Source organism: Xiphophorus couchianus, chromosome 4 (genome assembly GCF_001444195.1).
Source record: "Xiphophorus couchianus chromosome 4, X_couchianus-1.0, whole genome shotgun sequence".
NCBI lineage: Eukaryota > Metazoa > Chordata > Actinopteri > Cyprinodontiformes > Poeciliidae > Xiphophorus > Xiphophorus couchianus.
Window position 1 is genome coordinate 12,866,290 of NC_040231.1, and position 15,420 is coordinate 12,881,709.

The 15,420-nt window shown below is 38.4% G+C and overlaps 1 protein-coding gene across 4 annotated transcripts in view; it reads right to left on the minus strand.

The window, feature by feature from the left end:
- Window positions 1-236: 236 nt before the first annotated feature.
- Window positions 237-15,420, minus strand: part of cenpf (centromere protein F) — a 31,075-nt gene continuing 15,891 nt past the window's right edge. Inside the window, exons 21-39 of one of the 4 annotated variants that reach the window (XM_028015494.1) lie at window positions 14,874-15,134; window positions 14,230-14,789; window positions 13,127-13,338; window positions 12,928-13,051; window positions 12,743-12,845; window positions 12,562-12,658; window positions 11,028-11,257; window positions 10,837-10,945; window positions 9,954-10,159; window positions 8,694-8,912; window positions 8,404-8,547; window positions 7,377-7,566; window positions 7,186-7,283; window positions 6,739-6,780; window positions 4,175-5,071; window positions 3,647-3,776; window positions 2,560-3,252; window positions 2,335-2,444; window positions 237-930 (exon numbers count right to left, since the gene is read on the minus strand). In XM_028015494.1, the coding sequence (XP_027871295.1) occupies window positions 748-930; window positions 2,335-2,444; window positions 2,560-3,252; window positions 3,647-3,776; window positions 4,175-5,071; window positions 6,739-6,780; window positions 7,186-7,283; window positions 7,377-7,566; window positions 8,404-8,547; window positions 8,694-8,912; window positions 9,954-10,159; window positions 10,837-10,945; window positions 11,028-11,257; window positions 12,562-12,658; window positions 12,743-12,845; window positions 12,928-13,051; window positions 13,127-13,338; window positions 14,230-14,789; window positions 14,874-15,134 (4,608 nt within the window). In that variant the 3' untranslated portion in view covers window positions 237-747. Of the gene's footprint in view, window positions 931-2,334; window positions 2,445-2,559; window positions 3,253-3,646; window positions 3,777-4,174; window positions 5,072-6,738; window positions 6,781-7,185; window positions 7,284-7,376; window positions 7,567-8,403; window positions 8,548-8,693; window positions 8,913-9,953; window positions 10,160-10,836; window positions 10,946-11,027; window positions 11,258-12,561; window positions 12,659-12,742; window positions 12,846-12,927; window positions 13,052-13,126; window positions 13,339-14,229; window positions 15,135-15,420 lie in introns of all 4 variants that reach the window. The other 3 variants (XM_028015493.1, XM_028015492.1, XM_028015491.1) reach the window with 3 other exon arrangements.

Below are 15,420 nucleotides of genomic sequence, written 5' to 3' on the forward strand. Positions count from 1 at the left end.
CTCTTCAATCTCTATACATAAATTATCTTTAATCATAATTTACCAAATGCAGAATTCATTTTCATGCAGATGAAAATTATCCATAATTTCTTTTAGTACGGTAATTGAAACTCCTGAATGTCTCTAATCTGCCTTTGAAGTCAGTTAAATTTAGCACAACTTAAGTAGCTACTCAAATTGTCAAAAAAAAGAGCTGACAAAACCTGGTAAATTGCATATTTAATTAAACAAGTATACAAGTTGTTAAAATGGGTTTATTAAAAAACGCTAGACATCAATATAAAGCAGAAAAAGACGGAAATGTAAGAAAAGTCAGCTGCCGTCATTTACAGAAAACAAAATGAGCTAAAACGTATTTCTTACAGCAAGAGAGCGATAGTAAAATAAAGGCAGAAAAATGACAAACTACAGCAATTCGTCTGGCTAATTTAAAGACGCATAAAAGTGTTTTAAAAAATGTAGTAAAAAAAATATAGTAAAAAAATTAAACAACTGAACAAATAGCAATGCTAGGAAGAAAAAAAAACATATATTTATTTCATTCTGATGACGCTGAGCTATATACAGAATAAACAGAACAGGTAATGCTTCTGTTTAAATCCAGGGGAAAAAAAATATAGAAGTGTTTTCTCCTCAAATAAAAAAGTGAACATTTTAGGCCCTATATACCATTAGGTGAAATTTTAAACCACCTCGTGATCAAGCGAATATTTGTGCCTTGGTGAGTTTCTCTGTGTGTGAAATGATCTACTGAACATGACAGTTTTCTCCTTGTTTTGTTTGCTCCACTAAAACCTGTTTCTGTCTCTGCTCTGCTTCCTGATGGACATTCAGCGAAGGTTCCTGTTCGCCACTCAGAGGCTGGCGCGTCCTGTCGGAGCCGTCCGATGATGAACCAGAGGGACTCTGCAGATGGACGGGCCCCAAAACCTGGGGGGCAGAAAGGTCAAAGGTCAGTTATGTAGAAAATGAAAAAGAACATTAGATTTTTTTTTCTTCTGTCCACTTTTAGAGCAAAATCATTACTTTTGATGATAATTTAGGGCAGTGGTTCTCAAACTTTTTTCAGTGATGTACCCCCTTAAAAATATATTTTTAGTCAAGTACCCCCTGACACGGGCAAAACATTTTTGGAATTAAAAAGAGGTACAGTGCTGTAAAATCACTGTCTGATTTATTAAAGCCAAACAACTTATATCAGTGAACCTGACAAATACATCCATATTGCAAACACTGCATGGTTAAACAAAAAAGAAAAACAGAAGACGGTGACCACCAGGAAGGTATAAAACCAGTCAAACCGTTTTATTTTAAAGGATATTGAAACTAAATACTGAATATAAAATTCAGTGCATGAACACACATTTATATTTTATCGAACTTTTTACAAAATAATTTTTCCCAAGACTTATTATGAGGAGCCACTGATTTTTTAAAGATATTTTGAAAAGCTTCACGTATCCCCTGCAGTACCTCCACGTACCCCCAGGGGAACACGTACCCCCATTTGAGAACCACTGATTTAGGGAGTTTAACCTCTTTATTGCATACTGGCTAAAGTACAGTGACTGTGAGGAATACAGACGTTTTTAAATGTTTTTTTCAGAGTTGTCTCTAGTAAGGATGTACTTCAAGTTGGGCCATAAAAAAACAGTTTTAGACACTCTGCAGGTTTTATTACAAATCACAAACAGTATGGTGCCATGCACTGAAAGCAGCAGAGTCCGACCTACGGGCCACAAACGAGTCAGAAAAGAAATACTTAGTTTAACTGTTGAATTTTCTCTGAGGTTTGACAAGTTGTGTGTAAAGTTTCGAAGTTTTCCTCTCATATTTGATTAACAGCTAGGGTTGACATGCAAAAGCACAAACTAATGTTACTTCATCCTGTTTTAATTACATTTAATTTTGTAGATAAATTTAACATCTAAATGAGTTGTTAAACATTAATGAATGCTTTATTTACAAAACTGTCTATTTTACAAAACATGTGTAATAAGATTTTCTTTCTTTGAGCGAAGACCTTTTTTAAAATTTTTAATTCAGTTTCCTCATGTCTGACATCGTGATATTTTTTGTTTGTTAATACATAAAATAACAAAAGTTAGATTTTTATATATTTTGTCATAAACATGAAAAGTATAAAACTATGTTTACATTTTACTTTGTTGGATGAAAAACAAAGAAGTTTTCTAAATAAATAAAATAGTTGCTTTTTTATTGAAGAAGAAACATTATTTATGAGAATCAGTTCTCACCGGATTAAAACACTGCGATCTGATTGGCTCTGAGAGGAAAACAGCGCTGTGTGGGTGAGGAAGAGGAGCTGCTCACCTTGACGTCAGGCTTAGTCTGCCTTGCAGCCAGGCGAGGACTGCAGCGCCTCCCGGTGGTCCTCCGGATGATGTACGGACTGGCCTCCCCCAGTGGGATATCAGCGAACCCTGAGAGAAAAAGTTTAAAACAATGAAATAAAATATAAAAAGATGGACCTTTGCTGCATCCTGTGTAATGATCTACTGGTTTTCTCCCAGTAATCCACCAGACCCCCTCACTGACCTTTCTGCACCAGGTCAGGCAGGCCCTCTGGTCTGAACTCTTCGTCATCCTGTTCTCCTCTTCCTCTGGGCGTCGCGGTGTTGGCTTTTAGTTTCTTCGTCAGGTTGTGCAGAGCCTCCTGGGCGCTGTCTCTGTCACTGATTTCTTTATGACCCCGTTTCCCCGGAGACCCTCCCTGTGGAGAGCTCGGTGTTGTCGTGGGAACCAGATTCTCTGTGTTTTCACTCATTTTTTCTTCCTGGTGTTTGGAGGAAGACTTCCTTGCTGAACGCCGGCGGGTTTCAGGAGGGACCTTGGCTTCATTCACAGGCTGGCTGGCAGTGAGATGCTCCAGTCGGGTCTTCAGCGCGTCATTGCTCTCCTCCAGCTTGTGGACTTTGACCAGCAGGCTGCAGTATTTCTCTATGCTCTCATCGGCCTCGGTGCTTTTCTCCTCCAGAAGCACGTTAACCTCATCCAGTTCCTTCCTGATCTCCTCCAGCTCCCTTTCCTTCTCCGCTCTCACTCCCTCCAGAGCAGCCGCTCGCTCCTTCACCTCTTCCTCCTTTTGCTTCAATTCTTTTCGTCTTTCCTCAGCCTCTGTCGTTTTTTTCTCCAGGGCGGTTTTCAGTTCTTGCACTTCTTTCTTCCTGACCTCTGCCTGCGCCCTGAGCTGGGCCGCTTCAGCCTGAAACTCCTCACTGCTTCTTCCTTCTCCGAAACAAGAGACGGCAACATTTACACACAATGCATGAGACAAGTTTACATTAACTTCATTTTTAGCTGCTTTTCATTAAATTAGGGTTTCATTTAATAAGTTTCATTTAATGCAAAAAGTTAAACTTGTATAGATTGAGATGCTTAATGTGTATTTCAGTTCATTTTGATGTTACAGCTAATTAAAACACAACATTCAGTTTTAGATTCACTGGAAAAATACTAAATCTTACCAAGTATTTTTTTGTCCAGTTTCTAGCACAAATATCTTGAAAGAAGACAAAACTAACTTGCAATAAACTTTTAAGTAAGAAATATGAATTTGTTTTAAGTCAATAATTCTTTAATAAATTCTAGTTACAATTTGTAATAATCTGCCAGTGGATCATACCTGAGTTGTTTAGGATGTTCTGCTTCTCCTGCTCCAGCTGTTTGCAGGTCTTCATCCAAAGGTTCATTTTGCTCAGAGCAGAGTCTCTCTCTTTTGTCAGACGAGCTAAACTGGATGTTAATTCAGAAACCTGGATGGAGGGATACAGAGAAGAGAATATTGCTTATGAAGCACCATGTCAAGGTTTTTATTAGCATGTTATAACAGAGTTTCTGTAGGTTTCACCTACTCGCATGTAAGACTTTTTAAAGTCTTTATAAACAGAATTTAAGACCTATGAAAGAACTTCGTGCGAGTGCAACTCAAAATGTTGCCTTATGGAAAAGTTTCTCAAGACAAAAACATACATAGAATATATGAGATTAAATAGAACTGTCAAAACAAAAAGACCTATGATTAACGTATCGAAGGCAACTTAATTTAAAAAAATTAATGTAAGATATTTTGAGGCATTCATTTTAGACAAGTTTAGGACTTTAAAGATGTATAAATACAGGCCACTTGTTTCGGCCTGATGTTCCAGCATACCTGCTCACTGAGCTGGGTCATGGATCGTTTGTGTGTCTCCAGTTCTTCTTCCATGGAGGCGACTGTTTTCTGGAGAACCTCATGTTCCTGTGTGAGCCTCTCTTTCTCCTCTGTTGCCTGCTGCTTCTCTTCTTCCAGCAGAGAAAGAGCTGAAGACAGGTTGTTCTTCTCCTCTTCCATCATCAACAGTGAAGACTGCAACTCCTCAGTTTCAGCCTCTGACCTCAGCTTTTCCTGCTCCAACAAGGAGACGGTTTGTTGGAGGTTCTGTTTCTCCGTTTCTACCAACGAGATCTTGGACTGAAGCTTTACTCTCCCTTCATCTAACTCTGTTTTCTCCTGATCTGCCTTTGCTTTCTCTTGGTTCACAGACACCAGAGCAGACTGAAGGTCGTCTCTCTCCTTTTCCAGCTGTTCATTTCTTTCCTCTAATCGTTTCTTCTCTGCTACGATTAATGAGATGGATTCTGCCTTATTCTCTTTGTCCTTCTCCAAAGCGAGGATTTCTTCCTCTTTAGCTTGAGCAAGTGTTTTAAGATCCTTTATTTCTTCTCCTAAAGACTCAAACGTTGCCCTAAGGTCGTTGTTTTCCCTTTCCGACTCCGTCAGCTGGCCCTGAAGGTCTCCGACTCGCACACTTTGTCTCTCTGCTTCCTCTCTCGTCCATTTCTCCAGCTCCTCTAGTCTTCGTCTCTGTCCGTTTTCTTCTTCTCTTCTGTCCACCTCTGCTTTCTCCAAACCCTGTTCCAGTTTGTCCTTAGCTGCCTTCAGCTCCTCTATCTCTATATTTTTCATGTCCAGCTCTCTCTCTAAATGAGCTTTCTCAGATGTCAGAGTGTCCAGAGCGGCGGACAGCTCAGTCAGTTTCTCATTCAGCTCTTTCTTCTCTTCTTCCACCTAAAATAATAAACAGAGTGGAAAAACAACCAGGAGAAACGTTCACATTGTATAAACGTGTCTTAAATATTCTTTACAAGAAATCCAGACTGTATCATCACCGTCATATAATTCTTTAAACTTTGAAAATTAGATATTTTATGCAAACATTTGTTTAGTTTCTTTTTTTACATATTTGTTGAAACTGTCACCATGTCATGACAGTATGGAATGAGACAGATAACCCGTGGAGAAAAAAAAAAAATTAAGAGCTCCACTGTCTTCTCCCAGTGAAATCTGAAAGCAACCAGAGCCAGGAGGAGGGTCTTAGCGCTGTTAATCACCCTCCATGTGGCGCTGCTACCACAGCCTGTCAAGTTGATTTATCTGCCAATAGAACAAGTACTTTTTCATGAAAGCTCATGCTAGTTAGCATGGTCACCGATGATGGCGTTTAATTCATAAAATACTTTATTGATCCTAAAGGGAAATTAAATGTAGCTCATATAATCCAAATTCTTCAAAGAGTTATTGTAGTTGGCGATTTCTAAAACAGCTTTCAGTTGTTTCTCCACCATTAGCAAATTTAGCACCAAATACATGAGATGATTGACAGCACTAAGACCAGAAGACAGGTTCTGATTGGTTGTTTCTGGTCAATAGATTTTTTCACAGATCATCTGTCTCATAAACTGTTACAACGTGGTGAAAGTTTTAACAAATATGTAAAAAAAACCAAACATTTATTTTCATAAAAGTTGCGTACTGCAGCTTTACGTTTCGTCTCTGTGATCAGAACCTCCAGAAGCGAGTGAAGCGTCCCAAAATGTTGGACTGGTTTTAATAAAACTGCCTTCTCCTTTGTCACAACAAATCATTGGAACATTTTACTACACAGAAAAAATACAAACTCTTACTAAATTATTTTAGTTTTTAGTACAAATATCTTAGCAAACCTGAAATAAGACAAAACTAACTTGCAAGTAACTTCTTAGTAAGCTCTGGAGAATTGCTTTAAGTAAATAATTTTTAATATTGATGAAAAAGTGCATGTTCCACTGGCAGATTATTTAACTTATAACAAGATATTTTCCCAGTCAATTTAAAGATAATTTATCTACCAATAGAACAAGGACTTTTTCATCAAAACTAAGAAATTACTTAAAACAAGCGTCTATAGCTCGATGAAAAGTTACTTTTAATTTAGTTTTGTCTTATTTCAAGTTTGCTAAGATATTTGCACTAGAAACTGGAAAAAAAACACTTTTGATTTTGTATTTTTGCAGTACAAATGAGATTATAACATGTTCCAGTTAAAATAGGCTGTAAAATAAGTTTATTTGTACTCAGTAATGATGAAGTCTAAGAAATGGTTTTATGAACTGCCTGCTGGTTTGAATGGTTTTAATGAGATCTGAGTAATAAATCATCACACTTGGATGTAATTAATTCTTATCCTGGCCTTTCTTCATTTAACAATTTCCTAAATCAAACTTTATTACATCAACCTGTCCAGGTGAAAATTAGCTTCTTTTTTTTTAATCTAACTTGGTGCCATGGATTTCTCCTTTAAGATAATGAAATGTACCGTTTCTGTTTCTGTGTAAACAAACAGCAAACGGTAAAAACAACAGCAGCTGTGATTCAACATTAGAGGGAAAAAACAAACGCGTTGGAGTGTTTGTTACCTTAGTCCTCTCCTCTTCCAGCTCAGCTTTTGCTACTTCAGCCTGTGAGAGACGATAAAGTTCAGCTTTTTAACAACGTCCACATTCTGTCACGTTTCAACCTCAAACTGAGATGGACTTCATTATGACTTGATGCGACAAACCAACACAAAAAGGGTGAAAAATAAACACATGGAAGGAAAATAATGTAACGTTAAATAAAAATCTGAAAAGTGTGGATTAGTGATTAGTTTATCAGATGCATGTTGATACTTAAATATTGACTAAATCTAATGAACATGAAAAAGAAAAAAAAAGTTAAAACTATTCATCCTTTTCTTTTAGCTCTGATAAATTCCAGATAAAACACATTGAAGTTTGTGTTTTTTTATGACAAAACATAAACAAATGAATAAATATTCAACATAAATAGCTTTCAAGGCACTACATATTCGCCGTCATATGCACCTGCAACACGGCCTCCTCTAGATTTTGCTCAAATTCGTCTTTCTCTCGCTCCAGCGCATCGATGCGATCCTGCAGCGAGTCAGACTTCCTCTGAGCAGCTGCAGACACACAAAGACACATTTAGACCAAAAACTCGCACATAAAAACAGCAGCTGGTCTTTTTTTTTTTTTGCAAACACACTAATTGGTACCTTTGAGCAGCTCTCCCATCTTCTTCTTCTTCCTCTCGTCTGACTCGATGCGGACCTGCAGCTTCTCGATGCCCGTCCTCATCTGCCGGACTTCATCCTGAGTGGAGTTCAGCCGAGACGCGATTTCTCCTTTCTCCAGCAGCGACGACTCCAGAGACTGGGAGAGGCGACACACTTCTCCCTCTAAAGCCTAAACAACAAACAAATCAGTAAGTTTGGACACTTTCCCCACAGTAAAGTTCAAGCAAGCATTTTTAAGGTAAGTTTTTTAAATTTTCCAGCACATTTTAGAGATAAAAACTACTCAAATAAATGTCAAAAATACATTTTCAATTGATTATTATGTGATATTATTAATTACTGTTATTAATGTCTTAATAGATTCAACAGAAGGGATAAGGTAAATTAAAATATACAATTTTATGTTTTGAAATGTCTCTCTCACACGCCTTATACACCGGACTGAACAAAACACTAACTCACAAAAAAATCCCAAATTTCATTAATGATGGTTAACATATAAAATATAAGCTAACATTTATTTTAATTTACACAGATCAATAAGTCATAAGCAATAATAAATATTCATCACATTGAAACATTCCAACAAATTATCTGATGCTCAAATAAAATGCTTAAACGCATTAAGCAAAGTTACAAGAAAAACTGTTTGGTTTTTTTTGCATTTGTCAAATAGAAATAATTTTGGTAATTCTAATTGACCTACAATAAGGTAAGTTAGTCTGATTTAACTCCAGACAGTGAGAAAAAAAATAGTCTTTTTGTTAGATATGTGAAAATATCTGGTTTCAAATGTAAATAACGTTTTCCATGTTTAAGATTTTAATCAAACATTAAAACTTGAACTTGCATTGAACTTTATTCAATATAATGTGCATTTTGAATATCAAGCATTTCAACGATTTTATACAGAAATCAAACACTTTCCGCACCTTGAAAACACCTGCAAAGCATGAATGTCAGATTTTCTCCCCACTGACGGAAAGGTTTGCTTTGAACTCCTCACCTGGATTTTGCCGGCCATGGACTCGGTGTTTTGGTTGGTAGACGTGTGATCTTCTTCCATCTCATGGAGGTGGTTGAGCAGCCCCTCCTTCTCCCTGTTATGTTTAGAAATGGCCTCTTCCAGAACCACAACCTGCTGCAAAAACTTGGCAAAAAAGAGACAGAAATCAGATATAATAACTAAAAATACAAACAGTTCATTACATTTTTAAAATTAAATAAACATCTCTATTTAATCGCGATTTTAACATGCATTTTTAGAGAAATTGGATCCTAAAATGTGTTCATTACCTGCTCCCTCTCCGCCTTCACTCTCTCCATGACGCTTTGCAGACCTTCGTACTCCTTCCTTCCGACCCGGATGTCTTCCTCCAGGATGGAGATTAAATTTCTGGTTTCCAGGTTTGTCTTCTCCAAACCGTGAACTTTGTCTCTCCACTGACCTAAAGACTGACTCAACTCATCTCGGTCTTCAGAGCACGACACGAGTTCAGCTCTCAGCTGGGTCGTCTGGAGAAAAACAAACACTGGGAACGATTAACCGCAGGAAACCTGACCAGGACACTCACAACTCAAGAAGGGCTGAAACGATTAATTGGACTAAACGTGATTAATCGATTGGTGAAATAATAGTCAACTAATTTAATAATCGATTAATCGTTAACTGGATTACAGACTTTGAAGAAAAAAAACCTCTTCTTTTGTAAATGTGATTTATCCAGAACTCAAGTGGCATTTATAGCTTCACCTGGTTTATATTCTGTAAAAACAAACTCTCATATTAAACACATTTTGCTTTCCATTAATTAATCCCTTAATCAAAATAATAACCTTCAGGTTACCCCCACCCTGTATTGATGGTAAGCCAAGTTAGGCATCTGTTAAGTCAAGCTGCAGATGCTTCATTTGCTACAAATTATTAATATACACTAAAAGAATGCTATGTTGTTGCATTTCAAGCAGTAAAAAGTTTCTTTTCTTATTTAAAAAAGGATTTAATTATTTGCTTATTTGTATCTTTTAATATTGTATATAAAAAGACATTAAAATTTTGAAGAATCTGCACATTTTTGTCCTGCTAATGGCTTGGCAGAATAAATAATTACTAAAATAATTGTTATTTGCAGCTCTAAATTGATACCAGCCAACCTGCACTGCTAATAATTAGCAACACAAAGCTCCATCATCAGTGATGTTCCTGGGATCGATGGGTGTTTCCAGCTGACAAATGGATTAAAATGAAAATTATAAATAGATGGATGAGAGCATGGAGAAAATGGATGGCGAATAAATGGACAACTAGAAAAATTATGGAAAAAAAAAGATGATCAGAGAAATGAAAAGTGGATGGATAATGAGAAGACGTTGGACAAAGAGAAAATATGAACGATGGACTAATGGATGATAAAATTAGAAAGAAATCTGGAGATAAAAACATTTTTCATTACATTTTTTCTCTGTTGTTGTCCAGTCCTGGAAGGACCTAAACACCAGACCACTGAAACATCTGTTGATGCAGACTGGTGCATTTATTTAAATCAGGGTGCTGACCTCCGTAAGGAGAGTTTCTATCTGTTGTTCCCGTCCTGAACAAGTCTTCCTCTGGATCTCCAGCTCCTCCGTAAGCCTGGAGGTTTCTGCTTGCATGCTCTCCAGTTCAGACTCCATTCCCAGGATGTGCTGCTCCAGGTTAGCTTTTTCAGAGCGGACCCTCTTCAACTCACTCTCCTGCTGAAGGAACTTCTCATCCAATCCGCCTGCAGAACCAGAACAAACGTCTCCTCAATGCCATGAACGCATCGTCTAACCTGCTTCCTTGAACAGGTTAGGACAGGCCTACAAAACATTTTCATTACATTTTTTGCATATAATCATTCTTAGATAATGAAATTATAGTCTGGTCAATTATTTTCAGAATGAGCCGTTTCAGGGCTTCTGTCCCTTTAAATCCAAATAAGTTACTGCTGGCCACGCCCCCACCTCAACGTTTTACACTCCTCCATGAAAATGGCTGCAAACAGACACATGATTATACAACCATACATCTTTGAAAAGCAGAAGTGGAGCCTTCTGCTCAGCCATCAGGAATTCAGCAAATGGTTTCAGGATGGTAAAGTCGACAACGAAACTCTTGTCTTTCCCAGCAGCCATTGTACAGAACATACAGCGGTAAAACCAGCTGACCAAACGTGCTGGAGCTCAGCTTGGGTTGCTAGGTAACGGGACTGGGCTTGGTTGGGGTTGCTAGGTAACAGCGCAGTGCCTGTCTAATGTGACTTATTACGAGGCTTTTGAAATGGCTAATTTCCCAGACACCAACAACCATTAACTTACTGCTGAAAAAAACCAGCCGGGTGTGAAAAAAATGTGAATTTTGCATAATAGGTTCCCTTTTAATATTTTTTAAAGATTGCTAGAAAGACAAAACAAAAACCTTTGGCCATCTCAAGTCCTTCCAACATCTCCATGAAGTCAGTGAGTTGACATTTAGACGTTTCCAGCTGCAGACTAAGTGACTCCCTCTCCTCCAGCAGCTGGGTCACCTGAACAGCAGACCAGACATGATCTTTACCTCCATCCCTAAAGTCACAATCCAGTTTAAATTAGATCATTTCTTCCTCCTACCTGATCAGAAAGACTCTTCTTCTGCTCCAAAGCGGTGCTCAGCTGCTCCTCTGCAGCCTGAACTTTCTCCTCCAACTTCTGAACTTGGACTTCCAGCTCTGAGGTCAGCTCTGCTCTCAGCTGCAGCTCAGAGGTCAGCAGGTCAAACTCTGACCGCAGCGTCTTCAGTTCACTCTGCTGCTCTGAGATCATTTCTGTATCGACGTCTTTCACCGGCCAAGACTCGTCTCCTGATGGACACACGTGGATGTTTTTAAGAGCTAAAGTTCATTTGGACTGAAATCAGACAGTTTAACATTGGTTTTCAAGTCTTTGACTAGGCCAATCTAACCCAGTTATCATTGTCCATGTCAGAGAATTTTGTTTTTAATTTATTTTACTTTTATATGTGACCAACACTTTATGGGGCCTTAAAAGCAGAATTTGATTTAGGGGCCCTCTTCTTCCTGTTAAGAACATCAGCGTTTTAATTCAGATTCAGTATAATCTGAATTAAATATTCGTGAAAAAGAACTTCTTCCTTTGGCAGATTATTTCACTCATAACATGGGAAAAATGTCTTGAAATCAGTGAAATAATCTGCCAGTGGAATAAGTAATTTTTTTGTCAGTATTGAGGAATTATTGACTTAAACTCATATTTCTTTCTGAAAAGTTACTTGTAAGTTAGTTTTGTCTTATTTCAAGTGTACTAAGATATTTGTAGTGAAAACTGGACTGAAAATAAATGGTAAGATTTTGTGTTTTTGCAGTGTAGCTATGGTAACACAAATAAACAAAGATTTATTCTTTGCACTTTTACCAAATAAACTTCTTAAATCTTAAAATTAAATGTAAAACAATTTAAGGCTTGTAATTTATTTATGCTGAAACCATTAAATCAGATTTTAAAACAGTGTCATTCTCAGTAAATAAATGTTTTTAGACCTATGGTCGGGTTAAAATGTTAGCAATACATGTAGCTGCTTAGTTTGCTTATGCTTTGGGCCAACTCTGACTATGACCAACAGTACACTGTGAGTTAAGATCCACTGGATGGTTCCTTAATTAGGATTTAACTGAATTTTTAACTATTTCTTGTGTGTGTTTGCTTTTCTAAGACCATATTTGTGTCTAAATATTGTCAACAATGCCTTCCAATAATATAATTATTATTATATTAATTATAATTATCTAGTCTCTACTGGCGCCACTGGACAGAGCAAGTTTCCTGAGTGAAACTCTGCGTCTTCATGCTGCTCTTTGTTCACTAATCTTCTCCAAACCTCTGAAGCTTTTATAGAACATCTATATTTGTATTCAGATTTTTAGGGGTTTTTTTCCAAATAGTACTCAAAGAGACATGCACATTCCTCTAATCTGGAGTATTTTTATAACTACTTTGCCCTTCCTCTACACTTTTTATCTTTTGCATCTATCTTTGTGTGAGTCCGTTTGCTGCTGTTGCACAGACATTTTTGGGACAATAAAGGACATTTCTATTCTATTCTGGTGAACATTTAGAAAACACAATGTTATGACCTCTAATCACTCACCAGAGAATTTCATGCCTCTTATCTCATGTTGGGAGGAAGATGCATCATACTTCTCATTTTCAAGATCTCCACTACTGCTGCAGTTCTCATCAGAGACCTTTAAAAAAACATAGAATTAAAACCTGAAGACTCACAGCTATAAAAAGGTTAAGCAATATTTATTATGCATTTGGTTTTCTACCTGCTGGTGAAGTTGGATTTCCTGAGCATCATGTTCATGAGCCTCCTCCTCATTGATCATCTCCTGATCAGAGGCGTCCTCCCGAACGATCAGCTCTGCCTCACTGTCGGAGAAAAGAGACGTTTTCTCTTGTAAATACAGGGAAAGAAAACATTACACAGTGATGTTTGCTAGAAACTCTGTACCTCACAGCCTGATCAGGGCTCTTTTCAGACGCCTCTTCCTGTTCATTCAGTGGATCTGACTCTGCACTGGTACCGACGTTCGCACCAAGTTCTGGGTTTGGTTTGGTCTGTTCAGCTGCCTCTGCTGGACGAATCACAGCAGGTAGTTAGGAATAAATACTTCAACATTTCACATTTAAATCAACCAGTCCACACTCACCGCCATCCTCAGCGTCTTTGGGTTCGAGGCGCGGGATGTTTCCAGTCGGATTCTGGTATTTCTGTGATTCTGTGAGCTGCTGAATGAGGCGTTGCTGCTGGTCCACTTGCTGCAGAAGCAGATCGTACTGCTGCTGCAGCACAGCCAGCTCCGTCTGGAGGACGGACAGCTGCTGATGAAGTGCAGTCTGCTCCGCCTCAAACTGCTGGTTCCTGTCACACAAACAATTTCCTCATTGATAAACAGGTTATATATTCATAAGTTCCTGTTGGAATCAAAACTATAATCTCTATGAAAAACAAGGAAAGAGGCATATATACTGTACATATGGCCTGAGTCTTTTAAGTAAAACAAAAATAACTAAACAACTTCTAAAAATAGGTATTGGCGGGTCAATATACCAAACCCAATCTCTGATTTTAATCCATTTTTTTCAGTATTTTACTTACAAATGTCAGAACATGCAGCTTTGGAAAAAAATTAAGAGACCTCTTAAAATGATCAGTTTCTCTGATTTTACTCTTTATAGATAAATGTTTGAGTAAAATTAACATTGTGTTTTTATTCTATAAACAACTGACAACATGTCTATGAAATTCAAGTAAAAAATTTAGTATTTATTTGCAGAAAATGAGAAATTGTCAAAATGCAGAGCTTTCAGACCTCAAATAATGCAAAGAAAACAAGTTTATTTTCATTTAGAAGCAACAATACTAAAGTTTTAACTCAGGAAGAGTTCAGAAATCAATATTTGGTGGAAAAACCAGGAGATTTTCAATGCAGTGCTCTCAATCTTAATTTTTTCCAGAGTTGTATTTTCAAAAACGAGCTTTTATTTCAATCATCTCTTCTCTGAGTTGACCTGAATTCAAACTTCAAACAAGTAGAAGCTGTAAAACACGCTTGTCAAACAAGATGGCAGCCAAGGGCAAAGTGATATTACTTGAGCAAAGGATCACAATGCCGAAAGACAAAAACCCAGTTTTTCATTCAATTAAATCTTCAAAACTGAAAAGTTTGATCTATCGATAAAATCGATGCATCGCCCAGCCGTAGTCAGACCTGATCAGTCTCTGAGTCATAGAAACACGAAACAGACGTACCGCGCTCTGCTCTCCGTGTGGTTGGTCTCGTCCCTCGTGTTGAGCTGCTCCTGCAGCGTCTGTCGCTCCTCCTCAGCGGACAGCAGCGAGCTCTGGACACGCTCGCTCTCCTCCCGCAGAGACGCCATCTCCTCCTGCAGCCTCTCTGCGCTGCTCTGCAGCTGCTGCTTCTCTGCAGTCAGACGGTTCATGTCCGACTGCTGCTTGACGTTTTCCTCAGAGATTTGACTAAACTTAGACTCCAGCTGGAGTTTCTCCTCCTCCACCTGCTTCACTTTGCAGACCAGCTCCCCGTTCTCAGAGGTTAAAGTAGAAATCCTCTCCTGCAGCTCAACTTTTTCCTCGCTGACTGAACTCAGAGCAACGTCCAGCTGGGCTTTCTCCTCTGAGATCCGACGGAGAGTGGACTCTGTCTGTTGTGTTTCTGCAGCCATCTGGTCAATCGTTGCCTCCGCTTCCTGTTTCTGTTCAGATAACTCTCTAACATCAGCACGGAGTTGCTGAATCTCCTTCGACAGGTTGCTCATTCTCTCTTCCAGCTCCGCCTTCACCGCTTTTACCTGAGTGATTTCAGATTCAGCTCGTTTCTGCTCATCCACTGACTGCGTTAAGGTAGCCTGGAGGCTGTTTTTCTCCTCGTTTACTTGCTCCAAATGGCTCTCTTTCTCCTGAATGATCTGCCTCAGCTCCGTCTCTGCCTTTGAGTTTTCCTCAGTAATCTGACTCAGTTTGGCCTCCAAGGCAGAGACGTTCTCCTCCAGCTGCTGCCGTCTGACGGCGTCCTCCTCCAGACGGGTTATCTCGCAGCTCCGCTCCAGCAGCTCGTCCTTCGCCGTCACGTATTTTGTCTCCAGCAGAGAGTTTTGGTACTGGACCTCATCCAAACGGGTCTCCAAAACAGAAACCTGAGAGTAAACATGGGAAAGCATTAGTTAAATATACTGTTACATCTCAATAAATCAGGACTGACTGTTAATTGGATAAAAATTAGCAACATCGTGCAGATTTTTCCTTTAAGCCTTTTTTATACAATATTAGAAATACATTAAAAGATACAAATACACAATTAAATTTCTTTTTTGAATAAGAAAGCGAACATTTTATTGCCTAAAATGCAACAACAGAGCATTTCTTTAGCGTACGGTTGACCATTTGTAGGAAAAGATGCATCTGCAGCTTAAAAATACTTCA